The following is a 16,261-nucleotide window of genomic DNA, read 5'->3' on the forward strand; positions in this document are numbered from 1 at the left end:
TACAGCTATCGTTTTCAGTTGTGGATACCCGTAGCAGGTGTACGGCCTGAATAGCCTGATATAATAATAAACAGAGTGAATTAAAAATGACCAGCCAGGTTGACTGGAAGAGATCCCATTAAGGGATAAGTCCGCCTACATTGTATATTACTGACTCTGTAACTGTGTCTCTTTTGTTTCCTTTATGTACAATAAAGCTTATACATACATACATACATACATACATACCAGCCATACTTTGCAAAGAGATTTGAGGTCATAATGAACAACTTTTTTTACCTATTGGGACTAATGCTGAAATCGCGAAAAAAATTGTATACATATGTTACATACCTATGTTTTACGAACACTATAAAACACCTATTAGGTGACCAGTGACGTTGTTATATAACTTTTAAAAATGACATTACGTAGGTAGCGTAGGCTCATTCTTTCAACAAACATTACATTGATGATATAATAATGGCCTTAATTAACAAGTTAACGCAATAGGAAGGAAATGATATCTATAGCCATTAAATAAATGAATCGATTTGTTTACATATCATAACAACAAAGTACTTAACATTTATATTATGTAGACGACACATTATGCAGGCACACAGTTAGATATCAATATCTGCTCGCATCATTATCATGTATTAAGGTAATGTAACGATCTGTTTGAATAGCGATGCATTATAGATGACGCAATACGAATGTGTTATAAACAAGATACACATATCCATAACTAGCTTTTGCCCGCAGCTTCGCTTACGTTAGAAAGAGACAAAAAGTAGCCTATGTCACTCTCCATCCCTTCAACTATCTCCACTTAAAGAATCACGTCATTTCGTCGCTCCGTTTTGCCGTGAAAGACGGACAAACAGACACACACACTTTCCCATTTATAATATTAGTATGGCATAGGTGGTAGGCACCTATCTCTCTAACTGCAAATCACCATAATCTAATATATTATAGGAGATCATTCGTCATATCTGTGACGATTAAAGAATCTTTATATTTAAATAATAACTTTTAGCATACGCTATTAGAATAGCTTAATTAAGTAGCTTATAAGTAAAATTTGCATGCTTATTCAAGTAGAATGTACGCACTTTTTGTATACTTACACTTAAGAACTCACTGTAATACTACATTTTTGCAAATAAATATTGATTGATTGATAAAACAATCATTCGAAAAAAACTAATACATCATATACATGTATTATGCTTCGCCTAAAATGTCACTTTTATAAGAAGGCAACATCATTTATATTTCTCTAATTCTTCTACTACTAACGTGCCAGATATTTTTGCGATATTGGTTGTATAGATGTAGTATTAGCAGCGTATTCATTTATTCAAGTGACTGTCCCATGATGATTTAATATCAAGTTATGTCGAAATTATTGATTTCGTTGATGAAAGCAGCCAATGATATAATTAATACATACTAATATTTTAAATGAGAAAGTGTGTGTGTCTGTTTGTTTGTCCGTCTTTCACAGCAAAACGGAGCGACGAATTGACGTGATTTTTTCAGTGGAGATAGTTGAAGGGATGAAGAGTGTCATAGGCTACTTTTTGTCTCTCTCTACCGCGAGCGAAGCCGCGGGCAAAAGCTAGTATATTATACATAGAAAAACGTCTTAACATCAAATAACAATAATGGTTTAAAGTGATAGTGAATACGAACATAAATAGTTAGCTATGACTAAAAACAGTGAATGGTGCTTACCCTGACGTCAAATAATCAGGTACCCCATCTCTCTCATGCCTGTGATAAAAAAAAATAACTCAAAGAAATAAAACAAAACATTGTGATACAAAACAAACTGTTAAATCTAAATAACGTGCACATGCACTAATTTACATGAAACAATTTTACTAAATAGGTAAGTTTACTTACTTGAGAAGAAACTCCGACAAAAATAAATATCCTTGACATGAACGAAAGTCGTCCAATAATAATTGACTAACTTCACTTGAATCCTTGAGGAAACAAAATACTGCCACAAACATTTCAACTACCTGAAACAGCAAAAAGTATATTGATCAACATCATAGTCATTAATAAAAGTTATACCTCTGCACCTCTGCCACACTATGCTCCTCGCGCTGCCGCGATGTTACCCTCTCCGGCCACACACTGGCCTACTCGCGCGATTATCGCACTAGGTTGTTGCCGGCCCTTTGACTCGCGCCAAAAAACCGACAAAATAGGGAGCGGTGGGCATGACGAGTAGCGCGGCCACACTATGCCTCTGCCTACTTCCCTCGTTACTTTCCACGCCGCTCGTCGAGTGTGTGGCAGAGGTATTAGATATACAAGGTACAATATGAGGCAGTTGGAGTGAGCGTAGCTCTTAATACCTATATCTGGCTACCCAATAGTGGCGATTTCTTACATTTCTTACCTTAAAAACTGTAATGGGTATACAATTTTTCGGTAAGATGCCTTATGGCAGCCGCTTACGCCATTATTAGCTATAATGTGCACTGAGATTAGTCCTTGATCAACTTCTATTATTATCAAATAAGGGATCAATTAGAAAAGACAGTGACATAGGTCTAAGCAACCTTTGCACCATCAATACTGTTAACCATAAATTTGTAAGCTTTATTACAATGGCATTAGGTCCACAATGGTAAGTCACTAATTTTGCCGAGTGTATTACAGTTCAGTGTTGTTAAGCCTACAAATAGCTGATGTATGTAGGTACTGTCTGCTAGCAGGTAAAATGCTCTGCCAGTGGGCAAACTGACCTTTCAAACTAAGCAGTTAAGAATGTGTACATATCAGTATATGTTAAGCTTGTTAAACATGTAAAATCGGGTAACACACGTAAAATTGTCGAAGGTCGCTCGACATGTTTCGCTCCGTAACGAGCAGCATTTTCATTGAGCACGCGCGTGCCACCATACCGCCGCGTGATACCATCGGCATCGCGCGTGCTCAATGAAAATGCTGCTCGTTACGGAGCGAAACATGTCGAGCGACCTTCGACAATTTTACGCGAGTTACCCGATTTTACACGTTTAATATGTCAGTGTCATGGTAGCTTTATTATTAAAATGTTTAGCTTGATTTGTCTGATATCTTACCTCCAATGGAGTCAGTTCTGGTATTTTCTGCATGTTTTCAATACACAATGCGACACAACCTTTATCTGTAATAGAAACAGTGTTGTTAACTCAATTATTCATTTCTGTAACACAACTGTGAACACAATGACTCAGCCTGAAAAATATAGAGTTACAGCAGATTTCTGAGAATAAGCATAGTGGGTCCATAGATGCCAGCTGTAATAGGTACATAAAGTGTTACTGTTCATGTTAACATTTGTATTATTGACCTAATTATACTAAACACCAATTATTCATGGTTTTGACAAAACTGACTACTATAGTATGTGGGTTCCTTGCTCCATTGTGTTAAAGGGTGTCAATAAAGTTTATCTCTGTGTATTTTAAAGAATAAGGCAATGTAAATCACCTGGCCTGTACATCAGCCACATGAATATTTTAAACCCTATTAGAAACAATAACTGAACATGAACAATTCCTTACCCTTCAACCAAAACTGTATAAATGAATATTGTCCAACCAAAAACTCTTCAATAAAGCAGGCCTTGCATTCGCTTTGATGAATAACTGGGCCATTCAATGGATTTTTTCTTGAAAGAGGTGGACCCTTCTATGAGCCCAACAATAAGGAAAAAAGTAGAATTATGATCTTAAGAAATTTATGAGCTATAATAATTATATAACTTACTGTGTATGTATTGTACAACAGATTGTGTTAATCCATGTCTAGATAATGTCATCAGTACTTCCGCTGCAGACTTTCGCCACATGATATTGTGAGGGGCACACCATGACGTTATAGCAGAGAACAGTAGGCTGAGATCATCTTTCCTTGCCAACTCTTCACATGGAAATGGATGACTGCATAGTCGCACAAGGACCTGCATATAATATAACCAGGGTAATTTATGTAAGTAGCCTGTGTCTATTTACTAATACTTTGAAAATATTAAAATTTTAATTATTTAGGAGACACCTGATAAAGATCTTTAAAAAATATAAAAGCAGTATGATAGAAGCAAAGTAGTAACAAAAATAGAGCTTTTTTAAGTTTCAGGCCAAATTATAACATATTTTGAGTATAGTCAGACTAAACTGACTCTGCAGCATCTCTGATGGCTCTGAATGTAGTGTTATCATAAATGTCAAACTTTTATAATGTTGCAAATGTTTAAATAACACTTTAGCTGACTTTGGGTATTTAGGATTTTTGCAGATTATATCAATGATGATACATGCCGATTTTTGTAATATTACCTGAACAAATATTTTTTGCAACAGTATTCTTCTTTCCCTTGGGGTAAAATCACTAACACCGTCTTGCACATCAGCCTCTGATTCAGGTATTTCAGGAAGATCAAAAAATAAGTATAAACATTTGACTAATGTTGAAGGAATGGCAGCTGTAGTCATGACCTAGAAATAAAACCACAAGTGTCTAATGGATGTAAATTGTCTGAGCTTATAAATTATTGATTTTAGTTTTATATGCTTACAAAACACTTTCACTGTCAATGCATACAAGAAAAGTTATATTGCGTCGGAATAGTGAAGATTGGAAGTGATGTGTTAACAAAAACTATGTGTTGTTCCGTCAAAAAACCAAAACAAAAATGAAATTATCAAACAGTTTTTCATATATTACAATGCACTAAATAATTTATGATTCACAGATTTAAATCTACAGGCACAACAGTACCCGTATCAGTTTTAAATAATAAAGAGTAGAAAAATTAGTATAAAGTAACCTGTATCAATGACTGGTCTCCTGCTGCTAGAAGATTTAATGTGGACAGTAACATCCAGCCATTGCTAGATTCCTCAGAATTCTCAATTTCCAGGAACTTTGCTATGGCACAACTTGCTGCCTCTGTACTTTGGTTGCTAGCTCTCTTCCTAATCTCTGATACCATAAGCTTGGACACTTGCTGGCAAAATGATAAAATGTCCCAAAACTTTTCATTCATCTCACTTGAGGGGCTGCTACCAAATACCTGTATTTTTAAACATAATATGTGTTTAAGAATGTTTTAAATAATATACTTAGCTGCATATCAATATAATTATTTGTATTTTATTGTACTTTACCTTGCAAAATAGAGGTAGCATATTGTACAGTTTATCATCTTTTTCAGCATCTGTTAAAGGTTGTGCTGGATGAGTGTACTCCGCAAACAGCTTCTTGAGGTGCATGAGGCCCAGCTGAAGATGTGAAGACGCGCTGGCAGACTCCGCGGGCTCCGAAGACGAAGAGCCCGCAGCACCACGTAATTTGCGCATTAGATTCATCTTCCTGGCACTTAATTTTTTTTACAAAATTTAAGTTATCCTCTTATTCCAAAAAATACACATATTTATAATTTTCACTTCATTGTTTTCAATAAAGAAACAAAACGTCTGAGAATTTTGGTCTCATGGTAAATCATTTTTTTATTCACTTGGAATTCGCAGTCCTTCCGCCTACATGACTGATTTAGTCTATAATATCACTCTTTGTCCTTTAAGAAGATATCACATTATTTTTTGAGAATCTTAAATGAATCCTAAATAAATGCGCCTTCCGTACGCCCACTCATAACAGAAAACAGAAATCTATCAATTTTTATCAATCAAATAGGCAGAGTTGCCCGAAGAATAAAAATAAATATTGCTATTTCTGCGAAAAATATTCAATACAATGTTGCTACAACGAAAACAATCATTATATACAATATCAGAATGAAAGAGAATATAGGTAATTCCATTTAATAGTAAACAAAATTTCTCATTTTATTCAGTACTTCAGTACTACATTATGCTTCTTGGACTTTACAAGTTTTTTTCACTTCTCCAGCGAAATAGCACGTGTATGCACACGGAGAATATTACTTGCGTAAATATTGAGCGTTTTGAGTTTGGTTTTGAGCAATGTGCACTCTTCTACAAAATACCTATTTAACGAAAGAAAAATGTGAATTTCTAAAAACCAAATCTGGCAATATATTTGCCATGAAAAAAAATGACAGCTTATTTAATATGTAAAATTGTTGCCACTTTTTTTTTGGGAATGTTTTGAGACAAGACGGATAATCGGTCAGTATACTTTGGCATTGGCACATCGTGCATCGAGTCGGTTAGTAGAAAAGGCTTAGATTAAAATTGATTACAGTCTCTTTACTTTAATCAAAGGTCTCAGAGCAAAAAATACTTAAATCTGTGATTCTAATTCTATTCTCTCGGGCATGCCCTGGCGCCCACATTTTTACAAACATTTATTTTTTCTACTAACAAAATGAATGTGTCCCAGTATACACAATTTTGATATGTCAACACACAGCTGCGAAAGTGCATACTCACTTTACGAATGAAATTTATTATTAAAATGGATATGTACTTTGCGGATTAGAGAAATTGTGACCGGTGACGGTTTACAGCTAAAATTGGAATCCACACAGAACACACCAGAAGATCAAGACTATGAAATAGCAGCACAAAAGCTCACAACAGTCACAACTTCGAAAACGATATACCTATTCTCTGCTAAAGAATGTAAACAAGTGCTGGAAGTGAAAATGGATACTTATGAACTTTAAAACCACTTTTATTTAAAAGTAACTTTATTGTTTATTTTACACATATGTTTTCTTCTGCTACTGGAAAGAAATATTATCATGCAGGTGCTTGATCTTGATGGAAAGTTGAGTGCAAAAATTGGTCCTGGTAGGTCCTGGTCAATCAGCATCATTAACAAACTTTTAGGCCCTTTATTATTTTGTGTTATCTTGGTAGTGTATGCCATTATGGCAAAATGGTGGCAGGCATACTTAGTTTTTTTTTCTCCCTTCAGCTACAGGTCAGGCACACAAAGGGATAGAACTTAGGCACTGGTCCCACCGCGAGCTAGTAAGCTATGAGCTATCGGCTACAAAAACGAACAAAAGATAAGCACTCCCGTGCAAATAAAAGAGACACGGCGATTTTGTTAGCTCACCGCTGGGCGAGTAACTATAAACATCGCCGTGTCTCTTTTATTTACATGGGAGTGATTATCTTTTGTTCGTTTTTATAGCCGATAGCTCATAGCTTACTAGCTCGCGATGGGACCAGTGCCTTAATCATGATAAGCATATGTTTACATAACAGAATGTTGATGTAAAGATGCCCTTTGCCCTATTTTCATATAAGCAAGGTCAGGTGACAAATTTAATGCAAGAATGCATATCAATCATAAAATATGTACTATATTAAGTTGACAGTTTAACTTACATAAATACAACAATTCAATCACAACAGACCCTATAGGAAAATAATCAGTACAAAAGTATTTTATAACTTAGTATTAATATAGTATCTTAGTTGAATTTCATTGATCATCTTATAGAAAATAATTATCACTTCTTACACATTTAATGCCCATTGAACATAGACTTAGTATTTACTTAAAACTATTTCAGTACTTCTAGTACTTGTAATACTTAATAAACTAACAGAATGAACCTATAGTCAGACAGCAAGATTTGAGGATTAACTTCTTGTATGCCGGAACGCGAATCAGCATACAAGGAAACCATATGAAAAAATAATCGCAGCATGCGAGAGGTTAAGAGGGGTGGCAGAATAAGAATATTTTATTTAATAGAGAGGGTGCATAGGTTTCGTGGTGCAAAAACGAGAGTTTGATTCCTCATAACTTGATATACTGTATGTATGATCAATGTCAAAGAAGTGAATACAATAAAATGTAATACTGGTATACATTTTTTAAGTTTCACATTATCATCCAGAAACAACAAAGTATAACAATGGATTGCTGCAAAGTTGCAGTTTTCTCTAGACATCGTTTAAAATTGGGATGATGAAGATATTGCTTTGCACATAGAACCTAGTTATGAGATTCATAATTTTCTACTATTGGTTTAAATAGAACCCAAAGTCTTTCAAACTCCAGCCTGTACTTATCAACAAGTTCCTTTTGTGAAGTAACTGCCACATCTTCCCAGTTGCCACTCAAAGCTTGATTGGTCCAGTTGAGAGACCCCAATATCACCACTGGCAACGCAGCGGGGTTTTCACTCGACGCATCTACTAACGAAAACTTATGATGCATAAGATTTGTTGATTTCATCCACCTAACAGGGATACCTTGTTTCTCCAGTTTCCTTATGTGAGAACCAGAAGCATACGCCATGTCAGCGTCGACTATTACACGTACTTTTACTCCTTTAAAATGCTGCTTCAATACTGTCTGGGCCAAATCCAGATTAGTCAAAACGTACATGCATATATCCAATGTGTATCGTGGGGAGTTTACGAAATATAATAGTCGGTCCATACTCTGCGTAACGACGCATCTTGAATATTTACTCCTTTGTAGCTCCCCGAGTCCATGAGAAAACATCAAAACTTCGTGTACCTCTTTTGGCGCTATTTTCTTTTCCTTCTTCTTAAAGTAATGTAGGTATGCCCATTGAGAAGCAAAAGTAAGTGCGATGAAGATAAATAAGGACTTACTTATATTTAACAAAGGCGTCATTATGCTCTAAGTAGATTTTACCGCATGTGTCTTTTGAAGAAGAAACTTGATCAGCTATTTTTTTCGCTTGCCGGTTTGCCGAACTAAATCTAAAATAAATAAACACGAACTAAAATGACATCAACATGACATGACATGAGGACATGACAATAAACCGGAAACGCCTTTGTTTATGGGTGACGTTTACAAACCCAGCTAAATGGCAGTGCGTCAAGTGGAATAATATTGCTAACACATGACCGTACCGCAGCAAGATTAACCACATTACTATCCTGTAAGTCGGTGCGAGAAAGAGTAAAGCTAGGAACACACTACGCGGACGTCCGTCGTAAATCGACCGCGGACGGGAATCTGGACAATGGAAATACACATAACCGTGCAAACTATCGGTCGACGGACGCGGACGTGGCCTTGAGCGCACGGACGTCCGATCGAAATCTGGCTCTCTGGATGTTTTGTTCCGTGCACACTGATAGGTCGCGGTCGCGGTCGTTTTACGACGGACGTCCGCGTAGTATGTTCCTAGCTTTAAGCTAGGAGCACACTACGCGGACGTCCGTCGTAAATCGACCGCGGACGGGAATCTGGACAATGGAAATACACATAACCGTGCAAACTATCGGTCGACGGACGCGGACGTGGCCTTGAGCGCACGGACGTCCGATCGAAATCTGGCTCGCTGGATGTTTTGTTCCGTGCACACTGATCGGTCGCGGTCGCGGTCGTTTTACGACGGACGTCCGCGTAGTATGTTCCTAGCTTTATTCTTTTCTTCCCCTCACTTACGTTAAAAAACTCCATGGTGCTCCAAGGTCACTGTACGGACGGTCGCTTGTTAGCTACTTTATAGTGTTGAGACACAAGCAAGTCGTTCCAACGTTATACTGAGAAAGAGATATCTTATTCTCCCTTTTACGGATGCATTACCCATAGAGCGAGTCAAGAGCAAGTGGTATCTCTTTCTCGCTCTCACGAATCCACTATGCGTACCAAGGTCACATATGCGGTGTGGTAATCTGTTACGGCGTTTACATATTGTCTATGGTTTCTATCATTCGTTCAGTGACATCCCTGTCCTGTCAACAATCTGTCCAGGGAGTATAGAAGTATAAAGGAGGAACATCTGTCGAAGTACAACAATCGCAAAAATTACCGGCTGAGGCCTTGTAATTGCAGTTACAAATCTCTCCGCTTGGAGCGCATGTCTCGCTCAATGATCAGCGATGTGACATGACATTAGACGTTTTTTTCTCTAGGCTGATTTCGTCAGACTGAGCAAGTCAAGACGTAGTCCCGTGGTAGTGCGCTGGCTTCGTACGCAGATGTTCTCGGGTTCGATTCTGACAGCGATCTTTTTGCTTTTTTTTTTTTTTATACATTAATTTTCTTTTTGTGTATTTCTATTTGTGTTTATTTATTGTTTTATTCAGACAAATGTTAATTTAAGCCCTTTAACATTGTTTGCCCCATGTTAGGATTCTTAGGTAATGTTGTAAGTCTTTCGAATGAAATTTCGAAAAGTAGTAACAAAACAAAATATTTTTGGACATTAAAAAAATAAAAAAAATTGAAGAAAAATATTAGTAGAAAAAAATAAAAAAGATCTCATCAGGATTTGAACCCGGGACCTCTTGCTCTGTAGGCGGGGTCACTACCGATAAGGCTAAGAGATTGTCAAAGCCTTATCTCCCTGCTATTGCAGCGCCACCTATCTTTTCTTTTATATGTGCACTTCTGATACTTAAAGCTTTCGCTCCTTATATTTCTGAACTCCATAAATCTGTCATTGTCACTTGAAGTTTCATGTGCGGACTGCGGACTTTTGGTTGTATAGCGGTAATTTGTTCCAATATTCTTAAATATAAACAATATAAACATTGACCATCGTTGAAGAAGTGTCTTTGAAAATGCCTGAAGATAAGAATTTAGTCCAATGCTACAACCGTGGTTGTGGCCAACAATTTGACCCAAATCATAATGATAAAGGTAAGAAAATTCCAGAAAATTCTCGTGTGTTCGCTTTATACATTCCTGATTGATTTTGCTTAATAATTATTGCTAATTGATAAAAATCTATACTTTTAGATGATTGCCATCATCATCCAGGAGCTCCCGTGTTCCACGATGCCTATAAAGGATGGTCATGCTGTAACAAAAAGAGTGTGGACTTCACTGAATTCCTCAACATAAAAGGTTGCACTGTATCGAAACACTCTAATGTGGTTAGTATTTTGTCCAAATAATACTTTTTGGTATTTATAAAAGTAATTTTAACCATTCATCATTAACTTTGTTTCTCTTATGACAGAAACCACCAGAACCAGAAAAGAAGGCTCTTGATAAGGAGCTTGAGAAAAAGGATGTGATAGAAGTGAGAGCCCCAATAGTGGGGCCACAACTGACCCGGCCACCTTTTGACACTCCTATGGTGGCACTCGAAGCCCGTATTGCTGATTCACTCAAACAGCTTGTCCAGAATTCACAAAAACCAGTAGCTGCAGCTGATGACGGGTAACTATTATTTGAAAATTTTTTTTTTGAAAATTACTTAATCCACTTATGACAAATTGTCATCTGATATTACAAACAGTCCAGTTTCTTATAATTAAAGTTACCAAAATGCGGTGCTTATTGAATAGGCTGGCGGCCTGTTATCTGGAACATAATTATGAGGTGTTTATTCCTTAGTCCCTTTTAAGACTTGTGTAATATGGAATATAAAATGGAACATTCAAGATTATATTGATTTCCAATAAGTATCCTGTCAGTCCGAGTTGATATTATGTTAATACTGCCTAAGCCTTTGTCTATTTTATATAATTGAGCACATTGTTAATCAATACATGGTTTACATATATGTAACATAAAATGTATGGTGTTTGAAGTATCAAGGTTTTTTCATCATGAGCTGAAGTGTTTATAATTGACATTTGTTTATAATTTCAGAAATGTTACTGTAGGCACCAGTTGCAAGAATGGTGGCTGTTCAACATCATACGAAGGTCCCCAAACAAATGACACAATCTGCACTTACCATCCAGGCTGTCCTGTATTCCACGAGGGCCTGAAGTTCTGGTCATGTTGCCAGAAGAGGACAACTGACTTCAATGTTTTCTTGAGTCAGCCGGGCTGCACTACAGGCTCTCATAAATGGACTAAAGAAGTAAGTGTGGATTTTCTTGATATAGGTATATAGAAAACTATCATAATTATTTTGTTATATTACCTTGGACATGTGGAAATTGTCTACAAAATTGATACAGGCTGTGTTTTGCTCAGTATTGCTTGAATAAAGTGTTAACTTGATGCCCCCCTCATACTTATATGTGCGCTACAACCAATAAGATAATTACCTGATTTTTGACAACCGTAAGTAACAGACTGGGAATATGGCATGCATTAGTAAAGCACAACACGAATGACTCCTGAAAGTGGATTAGAATTTCTCTTTAATAGAAAATGTCTTTTCAAATAGTCAGTTGTACTAATATTTATTCTGTAACAGAGCCTATGCGACTAGGTTCATTATTGACCACCAGGAATATGGTTGGCATCAAAATATGTCTATGTGAATAGGACTTCTTTTGAAGTAGACAAAAAGGAAAAGACTGACAACTGAGACAAACAATGTTTTCTTCTTTCTGAAAGTTTTACAACCACTCACATGATTGATATTTTTCAGTGGATTCTATAATATGTAAAATAAAGGTGACCACTGATAGATACAGTTACATACTGGTTTATAAGACCATCCCATTCTTATATTCTCACTGCCCTGTTTCCTTCAGGAGGTACGGTCAGCCATGAATGTGGTTTACCACTTTTCAGCTCTATTTTTAAACACAGGTCGAAAAATGGTAAACCACTTTTTTGGCTGACTGTACTAAATACTAATATTCTTGTTTCAACATGTTACAGGGCCCTGCAGCCGGTACAGTGAAATGTCGCTGGGACTGGCACCAGACGCCCGACTATGTCATCGTCAGCGTGTACGCTAAGAAGTACGACCCCACACTGAGCTTCGTGAAGCTGAACCCCATCAGGCTGAACACCAAACTGGTGTTCAGGGAGGAGGGTGATGCCGTATTTGAATTGGACCTTGAACTTCGTGGTGTAAGTATTATGTTTATTTACAGTGTTCGGCGTAGTATGTTTTTTGTGATTTATTTTTTATTTTTGTGTAGGTATTTGTCGATGTGTGACATAGAGACTGAATCTCTTTTCGAGGCAATGTCCTCGTGCGGCAAATTGGTGATCCATACGTTCCTCGGCCCAGCCAGCACGCGCGTTTTTCCGAGGCAGGTCCACTCGACGACGCTAGGATGTTTGCCGCGCGAACGTAAAAACCGCCCTGTCAGAATGTCCTCAGTTTAAAATGATATAAAAATAGCCTGCTTTTGTCAAAAACCTTTAGGTACCAGTGGCGGCTGGTGAAAATTTCTGCTAGGCAACACTGAGCAAAAAGAAACCTACCTTAACATTATGTAGTTTACTTGTAAGTAATTAATTTTAGGCAAGCCGGTGGGAATCGACTTGTATGGACCAGCCGCTGCTGGTGTACCTATTAAACCTCTGTAGGAAAAATTAGATTCTCTTTGCCTATGCTTCAGTGACAGTTAGGTTGCTCATCTAACCTTCATGTAGGTTTTTTTACTTAAATACATATTTTTGTTGCAACGGACCTGAGTTGGTAACTTAACTAACTTATTGTGCCTGAGCTGTAAATTCACATTTTTGACACATTTGTTTTGAAGTATGTTGCGATGTGGCTAAGACGTATCGTTTGCCAAATCTAGCGATTATTTACGAATTGGTTGAATCGATTAGGCCCTATGTATAAGGAGGCGCTTACAAATATACGATTTCTATCAACTTTATACTGAAATGTCATTTGAATCGAAATGATAGACTCTGCCACAGCACTAGTTTAAAAAAAAAAGAATGATAAATGACATAATAAGTAAATCCTGCGTGATAATACTTACTCACTCACTAACGAAGGTCTGCTAAAATATAACATGTGTTGTGTTAGATTATGTTTAAAATAAGCGATATATGGTTTTTAAGTACTTGGTTTTTTGAAATATTATTACAGGATTTTATATTTAAAATTTCATCAGGTCGCGCCAGTTTACGTTTTGTGGACGCTGTCATATGTCAAAAATGTGAACTTACAGCTCCGGGATAATAATGTATAGGGATAAAAGGAAAAGAGGGAGGACGTCCCAGCGCTGACCTTTTTTTTAATCATTTTATGTAGGTATGCCAATGTTATAATAATACTTATAGTTATAGAACAAAACAACATTTTACATGTTGCAGCGTAACCTATGTTTAATGAATAGGCATGCAATGTGTCTCAATTCAATGTGGTCAATTTTCATTAGAAATAAAAGCTTAAAATGTAAGTAGAGCTTTGACCTTTCTCAATATTAAAATATGATATAAACAAAAGAGTAATTAACAATATTTTTCAGGTTATAAGCATTGAAAACAGTAGTGCATCAATGCTGCCTTCTAAAGTAGAAATCAAGTTGAAGAAAGCAGAACCCGGTGCCTGGGCCAAACTGGATTTTCCCAGAGCAGAACCAAAGAAGGAGCAGCCCAAACCACAGGAACAAATACCAGTAGAAGACGACTCTGTTGACCTATCTACTGTAGAAGCTATAAGGTCTATTGGACAAGTAAATATGTCAGAGTAAAGTACATCGTTGATCGCATTTTATTCGTGAAAGGTGAAGTGTGCTTGCCAGTCTCCTGATTTTTGTGAAAAACACCTACTTTATGTTCAGTAAAGTCCCATTTAGATGGTGCGAGTTTCTCGTCCGTTTTGGTCATACACATTATCGTATGCGATAATCGCCTGGCGAGTATCGTACGAAAACGTTTACATTCGTGCGAGAAATAACAACTCGCATACGAGTATCGTATGCGATACTCGCCAGGCAAAATAGTTTAGACGGAGAGTTGAATTTTGCGGGAGATATTTCCATAACATTTCTCGACTCGTCTAAACCGGTTCTCGTATGACATTTCTTCTCGAACGTGCGATTATCGCACGAATCGGAGCGAACCGATTTTCATACGAGTTTTGCCTGTCAACTTTCGTGCTCAGTTGCTAATTAATAAATTATAAACACATACATTATATGCTTTTTTTATAATATGGGATATAATTTACTTTGGATTTATTTGAATTTAAGTTGAATAGTACCCAATAATATTAAAAACACCATAAATTATTTATGACGGTTTCAATAATAATTATACAATAGGGAAAATAATGAATTCGACCGTAGCGTTACCTAGTTAATAAAATCTTGGTTCCGATTAGGTTTAGGATATTATTGAACATAGAATATAGATAAGATTTTTAAAAAAATGATAGCATTATACCCCATATATGGGGTAAAATGCCAGTAAACATTAACTCTATAATATTGTTAATGATAATCCTAATTTATTTTTGGTTTTAGCAGGTACTGCGAGGTAGCTATAAATATAAAAATACTATGTTTGATTTACATGATTTCTGTTTCTAGGTAAAGAGAATTCATTTCGACAGAGTAGCGTACTAGCGTATAACTCGTATACGATTCTCGCATACGTGTTTTGTTTACACGGAGACATACAAACATCAAAGGCGAGGCGATTATCGCCTCCTCCCATGCGATATGGTACGCATAGTTTACATGATACGATATTTTTTCTCGTACTTCGATAATCGTACGTTTGAGGCGAGAACTCGTACCATCTAAATGGGGCTTAATGCTGATGAAACAACTATGTTTCATTTAGATTTTGTATTAATGTTACTTTAGTAAGAATTATCTACAATAAATGCTTCGAATAATTTGTGATCCTTTTTTCAGGACAAGATTTTAACAAAACCTCGAATACTCTTAACTTAGCGCCCGCCCTATAGCTATAGCTAGGTGCGGTATGAAAGCAAGCGATCACACACTTGGTTTCTTACGGCCCAGCCACGACATTGATCTAAGCGCGGCAGCGGCGAGCGGCAGCCATACGTGTGAATGAAAAGTCCCATCACTGTGTCTCGCTTCAATGTATGGCCGCCGCTCGCCGCTGTCGCGCTTAGACCAATGTCGTGGCTGAGCCGTTACGGCCTAGCCACGACAATGGTCTAAGGCGGCGAGCGGGGCGGCCGGGCTGCGCGGGAAACGCGCGCGGGCGCTAGCCATGCCACGTACTTTTAGAAGCGGCGGCAGAGCCTAGGAGCGGCCAGAACGTTTTCATATTTAAAAACATGTTTTTTACTGTTGAATATGACTCTTAAAGTGCATAGAATGCTTTAATTAGTCGATTACGTCTTGTACAGGAGAATATGTGTGATGACTAAGTACATGGAATTTATTTTATGGCTAGTTAAATGATACTTAATATAAATAAACACTAAGAAAAAAATTAACAGTAAATACGAATAAATACTATACAAAAATATGTTTGAAAACATTATTACATACTACGTACGCGAAAGTACAATTCAATTTTCATTAAATAAAGGTTTCGGGTTCAAGACGCTCATAATAAAAACAAAATATTTTGTTTCGCGCGGAATCGCTAGCCCCATCTAGCCGCCTAGGCCGGTCGCGCCGCTGTAATGTCGTGGCACCGCCCGCGCGGCGCGCTACAGTTGTTTGAGTCGCGCGCCGCC

The 16,261-nt window shown here is 37.1% G+C and overlaps 3 protein-coding genes across 7 annotated transcripts in view; 1 reads left to right on the top strand and 2 right to left on the bottom strand.

The window, feature by feature from the left end:
• Positions 1-5,635, bottom strand: part of LOC125237938 (WD repeat and FYVE domain-containing protein 3) — a 50,684-nt gene extending 45,049 nt beyond the window's left edge. For 3 of the 5 annotated variants that reach the window (XM_048145297.1, XM_048145423.1, XM_048145221.1), the window contains exons 1-7: positions 5,163-5,635; positions 4,823-5,068; positions 4,332-4,490; positions 3,763-3,955; positions 3,093-3,157; positions 1,897-2,018; positions 1,726-1,764 (exon numbers count right to left, since the gene is read on the bottom strand). In XM_048145297.1, coding sequence (XP_048001254.1) covers positions 1,726-1,764; positions 1,897-2,018; positions 3,093-3,157; positions 3,763-3,955; positions 4,332-4,490; positions 4,823-5,068; positions 5,163-5,363 — 1,025 coding nt within the window. In that variant the 5' untranslated portion in view covers positions 5,364-5,635. The remainder of the gene's footprint in view (positions 1-1,725; positions 1,765-1,896; positions 2,019-3,092; positions 3,158-3,762; positions 3,956-4,331; positions 4,491-4,822; positions 5,069-5,162) is intronic. The other 2 variants (XM_048145468.1, XM_048145365.1) reach the window with 1 other exon arrangement.
• Positions 5,636-7,163: 1,528 nt separating this feature from the next.
• Positions 7,164-8,706, bottom strand: LOC125226974 (mitochondrial cardiolipin hydrolase). The gene has a single exon (XM_048131159.1). It carries the CDS (start codon positions 8,584-8,586, stop codon positions 7,936-7,938), a length of 651 nt encoding a protein of 216 aa, XP_047987116.1. The 5' UTR covers positions 8,587-8,706; the 3' UTR covers positions 7,164-7,935.
• A 1,712-nt stretch (positions 8,707-10,418) lies between these two features.
• Positions 10,419-14,292, top strand: LOC125228544 (cysteine and histidine-rich domain-containing protein morgana). The gene is made up of 6 exons (XM_048133150.1): positions 10,419-10,572; positions 10,672-10,808; positions 10,895-11,097; positions 11,533-11,749; positions 12,505-12,699; positions 14,064-14,292. Exons 1-6 carry the CDS (start codon positions 10,494-10,496, stop codon positions 14,286-14,288), a joined length of 1,056 nt encoding a protein of 351 aa, XP_047989107.1. The 5' UTR covers positions 10,419-10,493; the 3' UTR covers positions 14,289-14,292.
• The last annotated feature ends 1,969 nt before the right edge of the window (positions 14,293-16,261 follow it).

Source organism: Leguminivora glycinivorella, chromosome 1, assembly GCF_023078275.1.
Source record: "Leguminivora glycinivorella isolate SPB_JAAS2020 chromosome 1, LegGlyc_1.1, whole genome shotgun sequence".
NCBI lineage: Eukaryota > Metazoa > Arthropoda > Insecta > Lepidoptera > Tortricidae > Leguminivora > Leguminivora glycinivorella.

Bases quoted from the DNA above. Each gene is read 5' to 3' on its own strand.
- LOC125226974 (XM_048131159.1), bottom strand. From the start codon at position 8,586: ATGACGCCTTTGTTAAATATAAGTAAGTCCTTATTTATCTTCATCGCA.
- LOC125228544 (XM_048133150.1), top strand. From the start codon at position 10,494: ATGCCTGAAGATAAGAATTTAGTCCAATGCTACAACCGTGGTTGTGGC. The intron at 10,809-10,894 runs GTTAGTATTTTG...CTCTTATGACAG, and splicing joins TATCGAAACACTCTAATGTG to AAACCACCAGAACCAGAAAA. The intron at 11,098-11,532 runs GTAACTATTATT...TTATAATTTCAG, and splicing joins GTAGCTGCAGCTGATGACGG to AAATGTTACTGTAGGCACCA.